At 42.4% G+C, this 22,287-nt stretch overlaps 1 protein-coding gene across 1 annotated transcript; it reads right to left on the bottom strand.

The window, feature by feature from the left end:
• Window positions 1–2,451: 2,451 nt before the first annotated feature.
• Window positions 2,452–5,644, bottom strand: penkb (proenkephalin b). The gene is made up of 3 exons (NM_001141836.1): window positions 5,521–5,644; window positions 5,068–5,208; window positions 2,452–3,548 (listed from the first exon to the last, which is right to left on the bottom strand). The coding sequence occupies exons 2-3, from the start codon at window positions 5,203–5,205 to the stop codon at window positions 2,913–2,915; spliced, it is 774 nt and encodes a 257-aa protein (NP_001135308.1). The 5' UTR covers window positions 5,206–5,208; window positions 5,521–5,644; the 3' UTR covers window positions 2,452–2,912.
• Between the last annotated feature and the right edge of the window lie 16,643 nt (window positions 5,645–22,287).

Below are 22,287 nucleotides of genomic sequence, written 5' to 3'. Positions count from 1 at the left end.
TGGGTTTTGTGGGTAGTTGTTCCGTGTATAGCTGTGAGCCTTACAGGACTGTTTTTTGTCGTTGTTTTTGTGTAAGTGTTTTTTTTTGTTTTTTTTTTCTAATAAAAGAAGATGAGTATTCATATACCCGCTGCGTTTTGGTCCACCTTTTACGACGCATCTGACAGAGCAGCAGTAAAATATCAATAGCGAGACTATATACAGGGGGGTACCGGTATAGAGTCAATGTGCGGGTTAGTTGAGGTAATATGTACATGTAGGTAGAGTTATTAAAGTGACCATGCATAGATGATAACAACAGAGAGTAGCAGCGGTGTAAAAGAGGGGAGAAACACTGCCTGGTATAGAGGTCCTGGATGGCAGGAAGCTTGGCCCCAGTGATGTACTGGGCTGGTCGCACTAACCTCTGTAGTGCCTTGCGATCGGAGGCCAAGCAGTTGCCATACCAGGCAGTGATGCAACCAGTCAGGATGCTCTCGATGGTGCATCTGTAGAACCTTTTGAGGATCTGAGGACCCATGCCAAATCTTTTCAGTCTCCTGAGGGGGAATAGGTTTTGTTGTGCCCTCTTCACGGCTGTCTTGGTGTGCATGGACCATGTTAGTTTGTTGGTGATGTGGACACCAAGGAACTTGATGTTCTCAACCTGCTCCACTGCAGCCCCGTCGATGAGAATGGGGGCGTGCTCGGTCCTCTTTTTCCTGTAGTCCACAATCATCTCCTTTGTCTCCTTTAGTTCTCAACAATAGGCTTCTTTAGTTCTCAACAATAAAGAAACATTTGCCTTTCAACTTCCATCGTTACAATTTTGACAATATGAGTCGAACATGTCAAATCCCTCAAACAGCTAATTTGAGGAAGAATCCATCTGTTCTGCCATCAAATGTTGACACAATGTACTCATCCCCATTAGGGCTTTGTCTTTTAATCTTGCTATGACTACCCCTTTGTGTGTGTGTGTGTGTGTGTGTGTGTGTGTGTGTGTGTGTGTGTGTGTGTGTGTGTGTGTGTGTGTGTGTGTGTGTGTGTGTGTGTGTGTGTGTGTGTGTGTGTGTGTGTGTGTGTGTGTGTGTGTGTGTGTGTGAACCAGTGTGAAATAGCAAGTTAGTTAGTGGTGCATGCTAGTAGCGTTTCAATCGGTGATGTCACTCGTTCTTTTACAGCATATTACTGGAACACCTAACTACAGCAACATAGTGTATTTCTAGAATTTACAGTGCATTACTGGAAGTACAGTGGTTAGTAAACTGTTGCAGGTTTACAGTGCAGGTAGCTGGTGCCAACGATAGGCAGTATTTATGTTACATGTATTTGATATATGTATTTCAATACTTCAATAGCTATTTTGTAATTTGTATTTCACTGGCCTGAACTATATACAATTCTACTACTATTTTATGACAGTTTAATTAGAATACATTTTCTGATACAAATATACAGTGCCTTCAGAAAGTATTCATACCCGTTGATTATTTTCACATTTTGTTGTGTTACAGCCTGAATTCAAAATTGATTAAATATTTGTAAAGACTCTCTCAACTACACACAGTCCCCTGTAATGACAAAGTGAAAACAGGATTTTAGACATTTTTGCAAATGTATTGAAAAATGAAATATACATAAGTGTAGAAGAGCAGGGGATGTCCATCAGCCTGGGTTGGTGTTGGAGGAGCAACGCAGCAGCAGGGCTGGACACTGGAAACAAACAGGGCCCAGACCCACTTGGCCATGGAGCACTCACAAACAGATGGTAGGTGTGTTCAGTGACAGTGCCTCCTTACAGACAGCTCTCTGTATGTATCTTGCTCCTCAGGTTGTCTTTCCTCCCTTCTACAGACCCCAACCCAGCCCCAGTTCACTGTTTTTTCCAACACAATTTTCAACCTGGCCCCAACACCAACCCAGGTTTTCCCAGTCCCAACACAACCTCTATCAACTGCCAGCCACCACCACCACAAAGACACTGTCAACCACAACTGACTTTTTTGTATTTTACTTTTATTTAACTAGGCAAGTGATTTAAGAACAAATTCTTATTTTCTATGACAGGGTGGGTTAACTGCCTTGATCAGGGGCAGAACGACAGATTTTTACCTTGTCAGCTCAGGGATTTGATCTTGCAACCTTTTGGTTACGAGTCCAACACTCTAACCATTAGGCTACCTGCTGCCCCTGACTAACTAATTGATGGACGGATTATTGCTACCGGTTTTGTGATTGAATGCATTTGATTTTTTATTGTTTGTTTTTCCTTTGATTTGATTAGCATAAGTTGGATTGATTACTTATTGTTTGTTTTGAATTTTAACCAAATTGATTTGAAATGTTTACTTGTAATGAATTTTGGAACAACCACATAAATTGGCCATAAATCTTTACTGTTAAGTAAAAAAATTGACATCGATTCAGAGTAATAAGACATATTTATTCATGACAAACACATTATTCTGCAGTTAGAGCAATTTATTTATTCTACATACAGATAAGCAGGCGGTTACAAGGATTTCAATAAAATGAAATAAATAGATGCATCTAGAAAATCGACAGCCGTTAACCACAGTAAAGCAAGATGTGTGAAAAAGTATTCCAGTCTAGCAAATATCTTATTCTGACTGTAGGCTATTTATTCGGTTTGATAAGTCTGAGAAGCTTTTATTTTGGGCACATCAGTCATTACAATGAGAAAATAGTGAGTCTCACAAAGCCTACTGCACACAGAGGTCATAGGTCAGAGAAGTGCTTAGGGAAGTCTCTTAGAGATGGAGAGTGAATGTTACAGTATGTCACACCACTAAAATAACCATGTAGGCTTCAGTATGTTTACTACAGCCAATCATATACAGAAACCAGTAAAAATGCAGGCAAGACAAGAAAACAGAACATGACTGAGCAGTGGTAGGTATTTAGGAAGGTCAGTATCCCAGGAATCCTCCATATCTCTTCTCTACCACGTCAGGAACATCTTCCAACTCGACGTGTTCCTTTTCCATCTCGTCCTCCTCTTCCTCCCCCCAGGCTCGCTTGTTGAGGAAGCCTCCATAGCGTTTCTGCTCCTCCCTCCACTCGGGCCTGCCCACCCTTCTCATGAAGCCGCCGTAGCGCTTCTGCAGCTCTCGGATACCGTTCTCCAAGTCAGAGCTCTGTCTGGCGCTCCTCAGAAAGCCTCCGTAGCGTTTCTCCACCCCGCCATCACCGCCATCCACGTTCCTCACCAGTTCCCGGAGCAGACTCAGTGTGTCTTCTGGCTCGTCACTCTTCTTCATGAACCCACCGTAGCGTTTGAACAGGATCTCCCTGCCATGGTCGACATCGTCGGGTTCAGGACCGTACAGTTCTGCCGTTTTCTTCATGAATCCCCCGTAGCGTTTCATGAAGCCACCATACTTCTTTACTAGTTGATGTGGGTCGTTGTTGTCCGGCTTGGAGGTCTCTGTGGTAGCCTTGTCTCCCTCTGTTGAACTGTCGGCATTTCTAGCCTGCAGGACATCCTCACACAGTTCCCAGGACTTCTTGGGGCTGAGAGCTCCTTCACACTCTAACGTACATGTCTGGGGGAGAGAACGAGATCAGAAGTCGTAAGGCAATAAAATGATCAGTGTTTTGAAACTCTTTTCTTTACATTTAACTCGATCACATAGGATGATAAACCAGGTTATTCCTCTATCCAATATTTCAACAATATTTCAACTGTCCACCGTTGAAATCTTTGTCTCTTTGTGGTTCTCCTTTCCAATAACTCATAAATCTCATTATCCACTTGAAAAGCACAGTGCTCAGGTTTGCGGTAGAACTACAGTACGGTTGATGGAGAGATACCCAATGATCACAGCCAATCAGACGTTAAGTGCTCTCTGTTGGGTGATAAATGTCACTCTAAATCCCCCAGCACAGTGCCATTGGTCATGGGAGTTGGGAGGCTGGGGGCTCCACACAAACACCCCAGTGCCTTGAGTGTTCCACCATTCCACGTAGTACATTTAGCGGAAGCAAATCAATCCTGAGAATCTAGAAAGCTCAATCTCTAATGGTCTGTGACATTGCTTCTCTCCACCATCAACCTCCTCCTTTGCCTCAGGCAAAGCTTTAGGAGGCGATTGGGGAGGGCATTCCCCATCTGCTATAATTCTACTTTGGTGAATTGAAAACAACATTATGACATAATGCAGATGATAGTTTCTACAGAGTCAGTCAAAGTGAGCCATATTCGTATGAAGTATGATACTTAACTGCAATCTAGTGGTGGAAAATAGAAAGTACACTATTTCAAACTAGGCTGTCCATACTCTCCTATTCAAATGGGTTAGGGTTAGGCTTGAGAAATCATGCAGGTTTGCATGTCATTCTTGGCACAATTTAGATCCAAATAATTGAACAAAAATGAAGCATATGATTTAGGTTGCTCTGTACACTTACAGTAGCAATACTGTTTTTAAATCAACATTTTCCTAAACGTTAATTTAACAGACTTGCATTGTTTCCAAAATAATTATAGGCATGCCAAGATTCCCTTGGCAAATAAATATGCATTTACAAAACAATGTATTTATTTGTACGCTACAAAATAATAGCATCAATGCTATCAGCTGAAACACAATTTGTCAAATGTTTAGAGTCAATGGTGGTTTGTGGTTCAAGTCGTTTATTCCTAACAAGTCCTTGCCCACTGCTTGACTCGCTCTAGTTAGTGTATTGTACCCAAAATCTATTTTACAGCTGATTCTCATAATTCATGTCATTTAATTAATTAACTTATAGATTGTAGGTGTCATAATTAAATCATACGTCTATTTATTCAATTTCCAAGTGATCAATACAGTGGAAATCACAAAACCTAATCACAAAACCAGCGAATGATTGTGATGTACATTTATCTATGGTTTGTAATCTATTGTATGGTTGGTAGCAAATTCTTGGAAATCAGCAGCAGCACTACGAAAAAGGTTTTGAGAAACCCGCGTGCAGATAGCCTAATAGAGAGAGAACATTCAGTAATTACCTATTAATACAAACGTTATGTTATGAAAATGAAGAAAAAAAAGATTGTGTTTTAGTTGTAGGCCTACTTACGAGAGAGTTGATGTCTGTCTGTTGAAGTTGGAGGTGATGAATACAATATGCGCAGTCTGCTCCGCAGTCCGCACTCACCGTCAACACAAGGCACGCGCTTAAAGCCAGCGTCCAGAAGGAACGCATCGATACCGCCATGGGCTGCGAAACAAGAGAGTGAGCAATTAAATGATCGATGCTTTCCAAATCATGAAGTTTGCGGGTCTAAACTATGTTGGCTTATATGAATTTAAACTAAATGCAGAATATATTAGCCAGATACACAAATTAGTTTTGTTCTTCTTCTAGTTGTGTTAGACATTAGACACGAACTAGCCTAAACAAATTAGCCATATGAACATATTATACAAATGAATGGACATATTAGACAAATGCATGGAAGTATCTTACAAGTCCAACATTAGACTGTTCTGGCTCAGAGACAAAATAAAATAAATACAATTATTAACTCACCTTTCTCGTTTGTCGTGTAGCCTCCTACTAATTCAATAATAATACTGATGTTCCAAGTTATTCTGTTGCAGTTATATCGAGGAAAAAACTGTTGAATGTAGCGAACTGCTATATAGTCACTCACTGCGTGGCTAGTTGAGCCCTAAAACAAACTTTATCACTTTAATTTCTGAGTTCGAATCTTGGAAGAGAACGCAGGGAAAGCACCTGCCACTTCAGTCACTATAGGAGCACCGAAACGTTTCAATGTGGGCTTGTTATAAATGCGCGGACTTCTCTGTCGTGCTTCAGCGATCAGACACCCCTTAAATGCCGTACTATAGGAGACCGGCCAACAACAGTGAAGTGATCCCTCATCGTCAAGGGAAAGCTCCTCCTGACGTATAATGAATGACGCACACAATATCAAGTGAGGTGCTCAGCATAATGGTAAGTAACATTTATGGAGATAAGTACTGGAACTAATATTTTTCAAGGCGAGTGGGATCTCCCACTTATATTGCATTGTATGTTTATAGATGTGATGTAGTTGTGCCAGATTACACAATACTGTAGGCCTACAGGCTTAGTAGACGATATTTTTTAAAAGCCATATCAAAGGATAATTGTGTTTGTAAACACAGTCCATGAGTTTAGTTTCCAAAAGTGCCAGTTACTTGTTCTTGTATTTAACCACTGACTGATCTAAGCCTCAGCCAATGTAAACCATTCATAATATCCATAGAGTAGGTTTAGGCCTTAATCACCTGGATCATTTCTTTCCAGCGATTCTCACAGTGTCGAGTCACTAGAGTGACCTGAAACGGTCGCTGTGTTCACTGTCATGTGGTGCTGAACTTTGGAATTCCGATTCAGTGGTGCTGAATCTCAGCTTGTTTGTTTAGGCCTACTTTTGCGCCATCGACCACCAGTGACTAAGTCACCACACGAAGTTCACTGAATCACCTCTCCACACCACAGCCTAGTGATGCCTGGGCAGCAACCTGTGCTGTGACAATGCATTGATTTGATTTACAATACAGAGCAGCAGAAGCAACTCTTTCTAAAATGTCAGGGTTTAGGAGTTACCTGGATTAGCTATCAGCAGCAGGGTACGATACAAATTCCACATAACCATACTACAGAAAGTATTCACACCCATTTACTTTTTCCACATTTTGTTGTGTTACAGCCAACAATTACAATGCATTACATTTTGATTTTGTGTCACCTGCCTACACACAATACCCCATAATATCAAAGTGGAATTATGCTTTTTCAAATTTCTACAAATTAATAAAAAAGGATAAACTGAAATGGCTTGAGTCAGTAAGTATTCAACCCCTTTGTTATGGCAAGCCTAAATAAGTTCAGGAGTAAAAACGTGTTGCATGGAGTCACTCTATGTGCAATAATAGTGTTTAACATGATTTTTGAATGACTACCTCATCTCTGTACCCTACACATACAATTATCTGTAAGGTCCCTCAGTCGAGTAGTGAATTTCAAACACAGATTCAACCACAAAGACCAGGGAGGTTTTCCAAAGCCTTGCAAAAAAGGCATCTATTGGTAGACTCTTAGAAAAAAAGGGTTCCAAAAGGGCTCTTTGGGGAGGGATAGGGTTCTACCAATAACTGTTTTGATCAGAAGAACACTTTTTGGAAGAAACGGGTTCTTTGTAACGCAAAGGATTTTACCTAGAACCTTTAACATCCTAAGAACCGTTTTTGGAAGAAAGGGTAATGTTTGGGCCAAATCAAGCACAACACATCACTGAGTACCACTCTTCATATTTTCAAGCATGGTGGTGGCTGCATCCTGTCATGGGTATGCTTGTCATCGGCAAGGACTAGGGAGTTTTTGGGATGAAATTTTTTTTATAGAGCTAAGCACAGACAAAATCCTGGAGGAAAACATGGTTCAGTCTGCTTTCAGTCTGCAAATTCACTTTTCAGCAGGACAATAACCTTAAACACAAGGCCAAATACACATGGGAGTTGCTTACCAAGGCAGCAATTGAATGCTCCCGAGTGGCCAATTTACAGTTTGACTTAAATTGGCATGAAAATCTATGACAATACTTGAAAATGGCTGTCTAGCAACCAACTTGCATGATCAACAACCAACTTAACAGAATAATAAAAACAAAAATAATGTGAAAATATTGTACAATCCAGGTATGCAAAGCTCTTAGACACTAACCCAGAAAGACTCACAGCTGTAATCGCTGCCAAAGGTGATTCTAAGATGAATTTACTCAGGGGTGTGAAAACATTTTTATTTCATTTTCAATAAATTTACAAAAATGTCTAAAAACATATTTACACTTGGTCATTATGGGGTATTGTGTGTAGATGGGTGAGCAAAATTATTTAATCCATTTTGAATTCAGGCTGTGACACAACAACATGTGGGAATTAGTCAATGGGTATGAATACTTTCTGAAGGGGACTGTATACCAATGTGGATGATAATTATCATTAACTCCCTATTTTGCATTGTCACTCAATATTAGATGTCGAAATAGCAACCTCAAGCAGGCTAGTGCTGAACCATGCCAAAAAGACAATACATTAAGCTTGTGTAAGCAATTTAGAAGCAGCTTTAGAAGCATAAGATCATGATTGTTGTAGTGTTTCCAAAACCACTCTATGCAAAGCCTCACCAATGGTCTGCTTACTAAACAAATGTACTGTACTGTAGATTGTAATACTTATCACCATTATTCTCTGAACAAACAGAACTCAAGGCTCAAACTAATACATTACCAAAGTAGGCTTTAGAATTTATATTTTTTTGTAAGTCGTTGGGGTGGGGGGGTTTCCTTTCCTTGCTGGATTCCCTGCTGATATAATATAAAAGCTATTTATGAAATCTACAAAATGCTTTAGAGCATGTACTGTAGGGGAGCAAAGAAATCAATATCGCTGTTTGGAATTTATAGAAATCACAGCCATGGAGCAAGTACCACACGAAGAGGGGGGATGCTTTTAAATGTCGAGTTGCACTCACCCCCACTTTAGTCAATTTTAAACCAGTACTTGATTTGTATGGTTATGAAAAGGGCCCATGCAGTCCCCGTTGCCTTCCAAGTCAAAATTGTTCAGATATCACCATGTATACCTGGCATTTTGCTTAGAAATGGTACAAGGACTTGTAAAGCAAGGTATTATGGCTACAGTATTTGAAGCTGTTTATCATGTACAGTAAAGGGAGACCGGGGTTGGTTGTCTCAGTGCTTTTACACCCAATCTAGAGGGTGCTGTGTAATAATTGAATAACTTCACCATGCTCAAAGGGATATTCAGTGTCTGATTTTATTTTATCTTTTTGCCATTTACTAATAGGGTTTTGAAAAACCTCCCTGGTCTTTGTGGTTGAATCTGTGTTTGAACTTCCCTACTCAACTGAGGGACCTTACAGATAGTTGCATGTGTGGGGTACTTAGATGAGGTAGTCATTTGAAAATCATGTTAAACACTGTTAATGCACACAGAGTGAGTCCATGCAACTTATTAAGCAAGTTTTAACTCCTGAACTTATTTAGGCTTGCCATAACAAAGGTGATGAATACTTACAAAGACATTTCATCTTTTCATTTTTAATTAATTTGTAAAAATGTCAATAAACATAGTTCTACTTTGACATTATGGGGTATTGTGTGTAGGCCAGTGACCAATTTTGTTTAATTCATTTTAAATTTAGGCTGTAACACAACAAAATGTGAAAAAAGTCAAGGGGTGTAAATACTTTCTGAAGGCACTGTACACAATTCCATCTTTGCCTGGTCTGTGGGTTTTGGTGGGCAGCCCTCTCTTGGCAGGTTTGTTGTGGTGCCATATTCTTTCCATTTTTGAATAATGGATTTAAAGGTGCTCCGTGGGATGTTCAAAGTTTTAGATATTTTTTTATAAACAAAACCTGATCTGTACTTTTCCACAACTTTGTTCCTGACCTGTTTGGAGAGCTCCTTGGTCTTCATAGTGCCGCTTGCTTGGTGGTACCCCTTGCTTAGTGGTGTTGCAGACTCTGGGGCCTTTCAGAACAGGTGTGTGTATACTGAGATCATGTGACAGATCATGTGACACTTAGATTGCAGACAGGTGGACTTTATTTAACTAATTATGTGACTTCTGAAGATAATTGGTTGCACCAGATCTTATTTAGGGGTTTCATACAAAGGGGGTGAATACATATACACGCACCACTTTTCCGTTTTAAATGTTTTCGAATTTTTTAACGTATTTTTTTTTTTTTACTTCACCAATTTGGACTATTTTATGTATGTCCATTTCATGAAATCCAAATAAAAATCCATTGAAATTACAGGTTATAATGCAACAAAATAGGAAAAACGGCAGTAGGGGGAAACCACTTGGCGTTGGTTCAACTTAATTTCATTGAAATGACATGGAAACAACATTGATTCAACTAGTGTTTGCCCATTGGGACCATGGTTATACTTTTTGTTCCCGGGCTCAAGGAGCATCGCGCAGCATGGTAAAAGAAATGGCAGGACTAATGAAGTTGGACACATACTACACTGTGTTTGCAAATAGTTTCTATACACCTTCTATAGGTGATGCCTTACAAAGTCATAAAAACATTGACTTTGTAAGGCTTCACACACACACACACACACACACACACACACACACACACACACACACACACACACACACACACACACACCCCCCTTTCAAACTAAGTAAGGTGCTCTTGATCCAGCCTACATTTCCAACATCCCACCTAGACATTCCTGTAGGGTGGATTGAAGTAACTATTTCCAAATGCAATCTGCTCACGCAATGCAGAGTTTGTTTGGCTCAGCGAGAGATTGCTATTGTGTTTGTTGAAGAGACACAACAGGCAGTTCAAGAGCCCCTTTGGGACAAAAAGTAAGCTCACTGTAAAAGGTGAGGACATTGATTGATTAACCAACAGAAATACTTGACGATCCAAAGAGGGTGCAACATTTCGCTGTATGTGTAAAATGTCAAACTCCATAAGAAGGTGCATCAAGTTCATGTACTCACATTTATTAAGGGTTGATGTTGTATTTAAATGAATTGGTGAACAGTCTGAATGTGTAACGCTCATCGTTGAAGGGGGACCAAAACGCAGCGGATAAAGTGCTCATCCTCTATTTATTAAAGAAAACACTGAATCAACACAAAACAAACGACGAAAACAGTCCAGTAAGGTGCGTAGACTATACTAGAAACAACCACCCACAAAACCCAGTGAAAACAAACACAACTAAATATGGCCTCCAATTAGAGACAACAACAACCAGCTGCCTCTAATTGGAGGTCATTGACAAAACTCACATAGAACTAAAAAAGCTAGATAAACATAGAAATAAGAAAACTAGAACCAACACCCACAATACCCAACCACACAAAACAAACACCCCCTGCCACGCCCTGACCAACTACAATGACAAATAACCCCTTTTACTGGCCAGGACGTGACAGTATGCTGCTTGTTGATATACTGAATTTCCCAATTACAAATCATTGGTTAATTTGTAATCTCGTCAGTGTCCTTTAATTTGTTGAAATACAACCAATTTTTACTTCAGCACATCTCAAACACGGTCATAGCTTAATACTTGCCTAACCAGTTATGTCTATGACTATACTGTGGTATATCTCCCCTAGGACAACTACCAATGTGTAAATGTTCACTGTATTGCCTGACAATATCAGAATATTTTTTTTATCCCAGCGCAGATAGCATCTCCCAATGTGACACATATGACAAAACAGCACTGATGCACAGACTAATTTAAAATGGGTAATAACATGAATATTAGTAATTCCATGCCATTTCGCTATAAGGGATATTGACCTGTCCTCTCAGACGGGATATTGACCTGTCCTCTCAGACAGGAAGTAGATGTCAGTGACTGTACTCCTGTAGGGCAAAGCTATTATCTCAGCATCTAATCACAATCTCCAATTCTAACACAGACCCCTTTTAATTGAACATGTCTTCAATTTATCTCGATAAAGAAAGCATATTAAGTAGATTAATGCTGAAAACTGTATTTTTTTACTATGAATACTGAGACGAGGACGTAGACTGAGGATAGATAGATATAATCATCCCTGTGGATCATCTGAGCTGCATATCTTGAGCCTCGAGGTCTCGTCACAGCCCACAGAGGTCCCCTAAAAGTTTGTTGATTGCTTGGGTAGATGGAGTTGAAATGACCAATGACGGTAGATAGTGGTTCGCGGAGTGGATAGTGCCATCGTCACATGGCCCAGCCTCTAGTAATAGAGCAGTCATTTATGGCGCCAAATCAATCTCATCTAAAGTAAAGCCTGCAGTCAGAGAAACCACTGAGAAAATAATAGACCACTCAGATGCCATATTGATTTAAGATGCCGTTTTAAAAGGTGTGCAATACAATGCACTGCAATTGATGTAAACTCCATTGTATGTGGGCTCCAGTGACTCAAACTATAACCTTAATGTTAACACTTTGAATGATGGTACGAGAGAGTAGATAGATTCATCTACATGCTTCAATTCCTTCTAGGCAAGGACAATAGGGCTGTAAGACACAAATATGTATTTCAGTACAGGAGCAAAGAACAAGCTCATTGTATATCAAATGCCACAACTAAGTATTTATCATTGAATAATCGTAGTGTCTCGAACTCTCTTATGTCATACAATTGCCGGTGTTTTCATTTTCTGCATAAAACAACAGAAATCACAAGAATATTAAAGTAGAGCTCTGTCTACTCTATTCACAAGTCAGTGACCACCAGGGTTAAAAGCAACAGCGAATCCAATTGTATGACCATAATTACAGATCAGTTTGATATTCCTGGAGAGGTTGTGGTTCCTTTTAAGTCCGTACTCTCGGTACAACACAGCTAAGGGAGAGTCGCACTCTCGCAACTTCGATTGAAAAATGAAAATCACGCCTGACAAGGCCAATGAAATCCGCGCCACAATGGAACTGTGAGCTTTGGATTCATTCCTTCAATTCTTCTACTCTTCACCTCAATGTGAGCAGGAATGAGTCACGCCAAAAACAAACATCTGACTAAACTGTCCATTTGTGGTAAAGCATGCTCACCCCTTGACGTTGTGTGCTGGAATTTCTTAATTGTTCTCTAAGTTTCCTAACCACAAACCACTTAGTTATTCTTTGGATTGCTTGCCCTGGTTGTAGCAATGAGCAAGATGGCTAACTCGACCGAAACAACGAAGGCTAACAAGCTGGGTTTGGGTTTACAACCATGCCCAAATGAATGAAAAGATACTTAGGCTTGTTGTGTTGTATGTCTCGGCTCAGTGCTCTGACTGCCCTTGCTTGAATCAGTTTGTGCTCGGGACTAGGGGACGGTGGCAGTTACAGTGGCTTGCCCGCGGCTGGCACTGTTCCCCAAGTCCATGGCAAAGGTTTTCTTAACAATCGTGTATAATTCTTGAGGGGGCTTGGTGTTTCTGATAGTGACTTCCTCTCCCGGGTGCCCATACCTCGTCTGAGTTACGGGATGCAGAAATGGATTGGGTCTTTGGTCGGAGCAAATGTCTTGTCTGGCTGGGCTTGGTTTAAGCAGTAGCTGCTTGTGCTCAACCTGGTTCCTGTGTACTCTACCGCCGGTTACGGGAGGCTACTCAAAAAAAGAGTGCGACCAGGTTCACCCAGGTTCGTTGGGGACACCCCCCTGCATAACCTCCAGCGAATTAAGCTTACTAGCTTTACCATAGTGTAAATGCAACCCCATTACTATTTCCAATTCCAGTTGGAGGGAGTTGAGGAAGCGAGCACTTGGCTCGGGTAATCCCCGGAGTGAGGGGCCTTAGCACAGGTCTAAGTGGCCAATGCGCCCCTCCACAAAAACATTACTGTGACAACAGTGTCCCCACATTTGGTTATGGCCAAACAGGGTACTACGTCAGCCATTGCCAGAGCCCCTTGTTCCTGTAAGGGGGCCGGGCTTCATGCAGGATATACATTGCTGATTCCGGCCTTTAGTTCATCAGTCCCTATAAAGAGTCTAGTGATACAGGTTATGGGCTCTATATGCGATTGGTTGTTGGTAGCGGAGATTAGGGAATGAGCAGAGTTGGACGCGACCATACTATTATCCCACACACAGTCACTGGGGTTTATATGAACCACATAATGAGCTGTCTGTTACCACCAAACGGGTCCGTTGTTCAGAGCTGTATGTCCCATTCCCACTAGGTTACAATGCACTTGGGGGGGTAACCTGCATGGGTTATAAAAAAATAAAATGTACCCCATTTTTCAATTACAATATTGTCTCATCGCTGCAACTCCCCAACGGGCTCGGGAGAGGCAAAGGTCGAGTCATGCATCCTCCGAAACATGACCCACCAAACTGCGCTCCTTTATTAACCCGGAAGCCAGCTGCACCAATGTGTCGGAAGAAACACCATTCAACTGACGACGAGTCAGCCTGCAGGTTCCCAGCCCACCACAAGGGAGTCACTAGAGCGCGATGAGCCAAGTAAAGCCTCCCTGGTCCTCCCCTAAACCAGACAACGGTGGGCCAATTGTGGGCCAATTGTGCGCCATCCCATGGGACTCCCTGTCATGGCCGGTTGTGGCACAGCCTGGGATCAAACCTGGGTCTGTAGTAAGGCCTCAAGCACTGTGATGTAGTGCCTTAGACCGCTGTGCCACTCGGGAGGCCCCATGGGAAGTTTTTTAATGTGTGTGGTCCAGCGCTGGGTGCCAGGCGGTTACCGGAACGCATCTTAGCGCCTAAACCGAGTAACGCTCGTTGTGACAACTGGCACTGCTAATCGGGTATGTCACTAGAAAAAGAGCTGTCTGACTCCATCTTAGCGCATTCCACTTCTGGGTCTCGAGCTAGACTCAATCGCATATCAAACGTTTCTATCGCCACAGAGTATGTCCAACTTTGGCTGGGTCACACAGTGCATTTTCTCCATGCCTACGCCTACTGGGGATGATGGCTTCTGTGTTAGAAGTTGTTCACCTGGGGCTATTGTTGATGAAGCCTTTCCAGCACTGAGGGCTCACCACTCATCTGGACGCATCTCACAGCCTTAACCAGTCTTTTCGGGTATCCATGTTTGTCGCGCCGGCTTGTGCTGGTCAGAACCAACAGTATGTCAGTGGTGGCGTACATGAAGCGACGGGGAGAGACTCGGTCTCTCTCCCTTCTTACCTCGGCTCGCTCCCTATTGCTGAGGAGCAGTGCGCACATGCTCTCTCTTTGGGCGACATGCATGTCTCCGTCTCCGGTTGCGGTTGCTTCAATGGATACCTGTCTTCTATCCAGGTGGCGCCCTCTCTTCCGGACATGGAGGCTTCACCCCTGGGTGGTCTCACAGATATGGGAAATGTTCGGCAGGGCCGACGTAGATGTTTGCGCGTCACGAGAAAACGTGCATTGTCGTCTGTTTTTATCTGAGGGACCCAAGTGCTCCGTTGGGAACGGACACACTGGCGAACCAGTGGCCTCAGACCCTCCTTTATGAATTTCCCCCCAATTTCCTTCTGTGCTGATTCAGCACACGTTGGGGAGGGCGCACCTGGAGGGCTTGTCGTTGATTTTTGTGGCTCCAGATTGGAGATTGTATGCCTATTGGGTTGTGCCCTTGCAGTACGGTTCCTAAAGGGTGTGCACACCTCAAACTGGTTTCTAAACCTATTGCGCCAACTTGGAATTTAGCTTTGGTTTTGGATGCTCTGTGTGAGGCCCCCTTTTCAACCACTGGAGTCTGTGGATCTGAAGATCCTCTCCTACAAAACCTCCTTGCTCATGGCTTTGGCCTTGGCTTAACGCGTTGGGGATCTCTGTGCGTTATCCGTACACCCTTCAGGTACTCAGTTCGCCCCTGGCAACTCTAAGGTGATGTTGCATCCTACAGGTCTCGAGCTTTGAGCTATTTCCTTTTTCGCCTACTCCATTTCCTTCTGAGCAGCAACAGCGGTTACATGCCCTGTGTCCAGTTCGAGCTTTAAGCATGTACATTGAGTGGACCCGGGATATCCGGTTATGTGACCAGTTTTTTGTCTGTTTTACTAATCCATCTGACGGCAGGGACTTCTCTAAGCATCGTCTCTCCCACTGGATTGGGGAGGCAATCTCCCTGACATATAGCAGCAAGGGGCAAGGGTTACCTAGCGGTGTACTTGCCCACTCGCCCAGGGGTCTGGCAGCGTCTTTGGCGTTATTTAAAGGGTAGACTTTCGGGGATGTTTGTGCTGCTGCAAGAAGGGCATCACCACACACTTTTGTGAAGTTTTATCGCTTAGATGTCACTTCTCCCAGTGTAGCCCACAGTGTGCTTACAGCTGGGACAGGAGAGGGTCATTAGGCAGCACTCTATGTGCGCAATACCCAGACTACCACATCTTGCGGGGTGGAGATCTGGGTGGTCTGCAATGAGCCATTTAATTTGGTATCCATTGGGGCCGACTTGGAAGAAACCCATAGTTGTGTTGTACCGAGAGTACCAACTGAGAGGGAACGTTATGACTATAACTACTGTTCCCTGAAGGAGGGTATCGAGCTACATCACCTGTTTGGCCCCGCGCCAACTGGTTCTGGGCTCGTTGAAGAGTGGTACTGAATTGAATAAATGAATCTGAGTCTCAGGGTTATCAGCTTTGGAAGGCGGGGCTTCCAGCGAGGTGCGTATTTCGTTGGCCTTGTCAGGCATGATTTTGGTTCTTCAATTGAAGTCGCGAGAGTATGACTCTGTCACGCCCTGGCCATAGAGAGGGTTTTGTTCTCTATTTTGGTTAGGCCAGGGTGTGACTAGGGTGGGCATTCTATGTGCCCTTTTCCATGTTTTGTGTATTTATTTGTTTTGGCCGGGTATGGTTCTCAATCAGGGACAGCTGTCTATCGTTGTCTCTGATTGGGAACCATACTTAGGTAGCCTTTTCCCACAGGGTTTTTGTGGGTAGTTAATTTCTGTTTCGTGTTTGCACCTTACGGAACTGTTTCAGTATTCTCTTTGTTATTTTTGTTTTAGTGTTCAGTTATTAAAATATGCATGAACACTTACCATGCTGCGTTTTGGTCCGATGATTCATCTTCTTCAGACGACAAATATTGTTTCAGACTCCCCCTTTAGTTCGGTTGTACCTTGTTTCCGTCCTTCAGGGAACATTAGTTATAGTCAAAACATTACGTTTGTTTGTCTGTTTGTTTGCTTACATATATGAGGTTGCCTAACTCAAATGAATGGGGGGGGAAAAATGTAACTTCATATTCATCATCTCCAGCACCACCCCAAAATCAACATATGAGAAAATGACACGTTTCTATGTTTTGCAGTAAAAAATATTAAGATAAGTGTTTCCAATGACATCATCAAACAATTAGTAGACAAATAGTAGGCAATGCCTACTCATAATTGGTCAAAATCACACAATATACACAGATGATGTCATTGGAAACATTTATCTTCCTCTATCTTTTTACTACAAAACATAGAAACACGCCATTTTCACATATGTTGATGTTGGGGTGGTGCTGGAGATGATGAATATGAAGTTTCCCTTTAAGTGTGTTATAAATGTTTACTTTGATTTCCATGTTTCAGGACCTTTTTCAAAATGCCTTTTTTATTTTCAAGTTTTTATTGGTTCCTTTCACAATACAGCAGTCACATCAGTAGTAGTGTAGTATCCATACACAAGCCACTCTTAATGACTTGATCATCACTAACCTGATCCTTTAATAACGTCAACATTACTTTGAGAGGGTTTCAAGCACCCACTTGGTTAGAGCCATTGCACTTGGTAGAATGATTTATCCACATCCCACTGCGCAAAAACTGGTGTAGGATAGAATTGGAACACTAAGTGTAAACACTTGAACACGTGCAAATAAAACTCCAAGTTATGCACGTGTTAAGAATATCTCTGACTTTGACATTAAATTAATGGATGTTTATATGATACACCATGATATTAACTGCTTTATAGCCCACCAACTTATTGTAAAATATTGAACAACTGGGAACAAAGGCTGATAATAAAAACCCTAATTCATAGATCTATTTAATAATAAAACTGAGCTGCATAGTTCAGGATCACAATACAGGGCATGCCCCCACTGAGTTCATAATGTAGGAAATCGCACTTATGGGATGACAAAGTCACCATTTCAGCCACACAGCAGGACTGGTAGCGATTTCAATAGGCTCGTCTTGTAAAATATTTTCCATATAAACAAATGGAATAATGTGAAATGGAGATGCTTTAGCTCTGATTAAATATGCAGATGATGTGACTTTTAGTGGGATGCTGATAGATTTCCTTTAAACAGATTTGTTGACTGTGGACACCAGTTTTCTTTTAAACTGAACTTCACCAAGATCATAGAGATTTTCCTGGGAGGAGACAGACAGCACATCACACCCATTATCAGACAATCATGGGGCAGAGGATGAGACGATACTTTTTAGTTTTTAAAAGGCTCAACAAAGCCTCTTGAGAACATAGATTTGCACACTATTCTAGATCATTACAGCTACTGAGAGCATCAACTTTAATACGGTTTCCTGGTTGAACAACCTCATCAAAAACATGATGAGGTTGTGAAGGACTGTTAACCAACCTAATGAAATAACAGGACAAGACAGAACCAACTCAGGACCACAACAGACTCACAGCAGTCAGCAGAACCTCAGACAAGTTTTGGAGGACCAGTCCCGCACACTCCACAACTCTTCTGAGTTACAGTACTACCCTCGGGCTGCAGGTTCATGGACACCTTGGCAAGAAAAGCTGCTGCAAGAGACATTTTATCCTCAGTGAAAAACACCTATGGGAAATTAGAGGACATCTCCACACCCATGAGTTAGTTATCTGAATCTGTGTCGAGGTGGCCGTGTAATTATACTGAACAAAAATATAAACACAACATCAAATCAAACTTTATTTGTCACATGCGCCGAATACAACAAGTGTAGACCTTACCGTGAAAAGCCCTTAACCAAGAGTGCAGTTCAAAAATAGTGAAGAAGATACTTACCAAATAAACTAAAGTAAAAAAATAATAAAAAGTAACACAATAACATAACAATAACGAGACTATATACAGGGGGTACCGGTACCGAGTCAGTGTGCGAGGGTACAGGTTAGAGATAATTGTACATGTAGATAGGGGTGAAGTGACTATGCATAGATAATTAACAGTGAGTAGCAGCAGTGTACAAAACAAATGGAGGGGGGGATCAATGTAATAGTCCGGTGGCCATTTGAGTAATTGTTCAGCAGTCTTATGGTTTGGGGGTAGAAGCTGTTAAGGAACCTTTTGGTCCAAGACTTGCCGCTCCGGTACCGCTTACCATGCGGTAGCAGAGAAAACAGTCTATGACTTAGGTGACTGGAGACTGACAATTTTATGGGCTTTTTTATGGGCTTACCTCTGACACCGCCTATTATATACAGTAGGTCCTGGATGTCAGGAAGCTTGGCCCCAGTGATGTACTGGGCCGTACGCACTACCCTCTTTAGCGCCTTACGGTCAGATGCCGAGCAGTTGCCATACCAGGCGGTGATGCAACCGGTCAGGATGCTCTCAATGGTGCACCTGTAGAACTTTTTGAGGATCTGGAGACCCATGCCAAATCTTTTCAGTCTCCTGAGGGGAAACATTTTTGTTGTGCCCTCTTCACGACTGTCCTGGTGTGTTTGGACCATGATAGATTGTTGGTGATATGGATACCAAGGAACTTGAAACTCTCGCCCCTCTCCACTACAGCCCCGCTGATATTAATGGAGGCCTGTTTGCCCCGCCTTTTGCTGTAGTCCACAATCATCTCCTTAGTCTTGGTTACGTTGAGGGATAGGTTGTTATTCTGGCACCACCCGGCCAGGTCTCTGACTTCCTCCCTATAGGCTGTCTCGTCGTTGTCGGTGATCAGGCCTACCACTGTTGTGTCGTCAGCAAACTTAATGATGGTGTTGGAGTCATGCCTGGCCATGCAGTTGTGGGTGAACAGGGAGTACAGGAGGGGACTGAATACGCACCCCTGGGGAGCTCCAGTGTTGAGGATCAGCGTGGCAGATGTGTTGCTACCTACCCTCACCCCTGGGGGCGGCCAGGTGTCCACATCAGCAACAAACTAGAATGGTCCAAACACACCAAGACAGTCGTGAAGAAGGCACGACAAAGCCTATTCCCCCTCTGGAAACTAAAAAGATTTGGCATGGGTCCTGAGATCCTCAAAATTGTTCTACAGCTGCAACATCGAGAGCATCCTGACTGGTTGCATCACTGCCTGGTACGGCAATTGCTCGGCCTCTGACCGCAAGGCACTACATAGGGTAGCGCGTACGGCCCAGTACATCACTGGAGCTAAGCTGCCTGCCATCCAGGACCTCTACACCAGGTTGTGTCAGAGGAAGGCCCTAAAAATTGTCAAAGACCCCAGCCACCCCAGTCATAGACCGTTCTCTCTACTACCGCATGGCAAGCGGTACCGGAGTGCCAAGTCTAGGACAAAAAGGCTTCTCAACAGTTTTTACCCCCAAGGCATAAGACTCCTGAACAGGTAATCAAATGGCTACCCGGACTATTTGCATTGTGTGCCCCCCACCCCTCTTTTTTTTACGCTGCTGCTACTCTCTGTTTATCATCTATGCATAGTCACTTTAACTATACATTCATGTACATACTAACTTAATTGGGCAGACCAACCAATGCACCCGCACATTGGATAAACGGGCTGTCTGCATTGTGTCCCACCCACCACCCGCCAACCCTTCTTTTACGCTACTGTTACTCTCTGTTCATCATATATGCATAGTCACTTTAACCATATCTACATGTACATACTACCTCAATCAGCCTGACTAACCGGTGTCTGTATGTAGCCTCGCTACTGTATATAGCCTGTCTTTTTACTGTTGTTTTATTTCTTTACCTACCTATTGTTCACCTAATACCTTTTTTGCACTATTTGTTAGAGCCTGTAAGTAAGCATTTCACTGTAAGGTCTGCACCTGTTGTATTCAGCGCACGTGACAAATACACTTTGATTTGATTTGATTTGTAATGCTCATGCTGTTTAATCAGCTTCTTGATATGCCACACCTGTCAGGGATAGATTATCTTGGCACAGAAGAAATGCTCACTAACAGGGATGTAAACAAATTTGTGCGCAAAATTTGAGGCAAATATTTTTTTTTGTGCGTATGGAACATTTCTGGGATCCTTTATTTCAGCTCATGAAACATGGGACCAACACTATACATGTTGCGTTTGTAGTTTTGTTGAGTGTACTTTGACTAAGTAATGGTCAGCATGTAAGTCACAGCAAATGAGTGTGAGATGCGAAGTGCTACTTCACTGAGAAAGAAAGAAGATCAAGTATCATAAAGGTATTTGTATCACAGCATAGTCAGAGCTTAGCATAGTCATGATCCATTTAGTCTAGTTCATAAAGACAAGCTGCTGAATGGAACCTCACATGGAACCTCACACTGGGAACAGACGTCAATTCAATGTCTATTCCACGTTGGTTCAACGTCATTTCATTGAAATGACGTGGAAACAACGTTGATTGCCCGGTGCACTGTGTCAATCCCTGCCGCCTGTAGCATTCTCTCCTCTCTCTTCCTTACAATCAACAGAACGAGTATGGATGATTGGGTAGATTTTCTTTGTCAACATCAACATCAATACAGCTGCTATCCACTTCAATCCACTCTCAATCAACTTTCACCAGTTCTCGCAGGATTGGATTCAGACGTATTTTGATACGATTCAGTGCAATAGCCATTTCAGTCACTATAGTCAATAATTTGACCCGCTAAACATATACAGTATGTTATAGTTGAAATAATGGGGTCTCATCTATATCTGAGTGTTATTGCTTTTAAGCTTTTAAGCTGGCCTTATGGGTTTGACTTTTTCCTGATGGAGGGATTAAGAAGTGTGATTATTTCCTGTGGTGGTTTTAGACTAATGCGCTAACCTTCCTTGTATGTTTCAAGTCTTCTGTCTAGCCTGTTAAGTAACCACTCTCTGCAAAACCCAGAATTACCCACTACCATTTTCCAAGCTTCTGGCATAAAAATATAGGTATCAGCTTGGCATTATGCCTGTTTTTAATGTCTATTATTTTGATTTGGAAACATTTTATGAGCCATGAAATCTACAAAACACGCTCCACTTGCACTATACAGGATCTGCCATCGTTTATAAGACTTTGTTTAAGCTTGGTGTGTTGAGTCTGCCAGGCAAAATTGGGAGCCATCTTGCTCGCCATAGGTATGTTCGAAGGACCTTTCAACTATGTTGTTCGAAGGACATATTGGTATTTTAATGAATTGGTGGTGGAATAGTTTCAGTGTGGAATAGTTGAAAGGTCTCTGTTACAGAGATTGTGCTACAGAAATGAAAACTTGGTCCAGTACCCACTCCTCTGGACACAAACTGTCCTACCATATCCCTAAAATGCTGGTTTTCAAAGTCCTGTTTTTCCCAAAATGACTGTCACATCATCCTAAAAGCTGGTCTAAAAGGCGGGTTATCTTGGTGCAGGAGAGAACAAAGGGAAACCACCTGTCATTACCAGACCTGTGTACCAGCCTCATAATTAAACCGACTGTGTTTGTTTTGGAAAATGAGGAGGCAGGCAGAGATGAAGGGGGGTAATTTGAGGCAATTAGGCCCAATGTGATCCCATTACAGTGATTTTACAGAAGGAGGAGTTGGGGTGGTGAGAGTGGAGACACAAAGGGCGTCATGCCAATGACCCTATTCATTCTAAACCAGTAGCTAACCATTG

This window comes from Salmo salar, chromosome 29 (genome assembly GCF_965601325.2).
Source record: "Salmo salar chromosome 29, fSalSal1, whole genome shotgun sequence".
Taxonomy (NCBI): domain Eukaryota; kingdom Metazoa; phylum Chordata; class Actinopteri; order Salmoniformes; family Salmonidae; genus Salmo; species Salmo salar.
This window is presented reverse-complemented; position numbering and strand designations above follow the sequence as displayed.

Bases quoted from the DNA above. Each gene is read 5' to 3' on its own strand.
- penkb (NM_001141836.1), bottom strand. From the start codon at position 5,205: ATGGCGGTATCGATGCGTTCCTTCTGGACGCTGGCTTTAAGCGCGTGC. The intron at 3,549-5,067 runs GTAAGTAGGCCT...TCTCTCCCCCAG, and splicing joins AGACAGACATCAACTCTCTC to ACATGTACGTTAGAGTGTGA.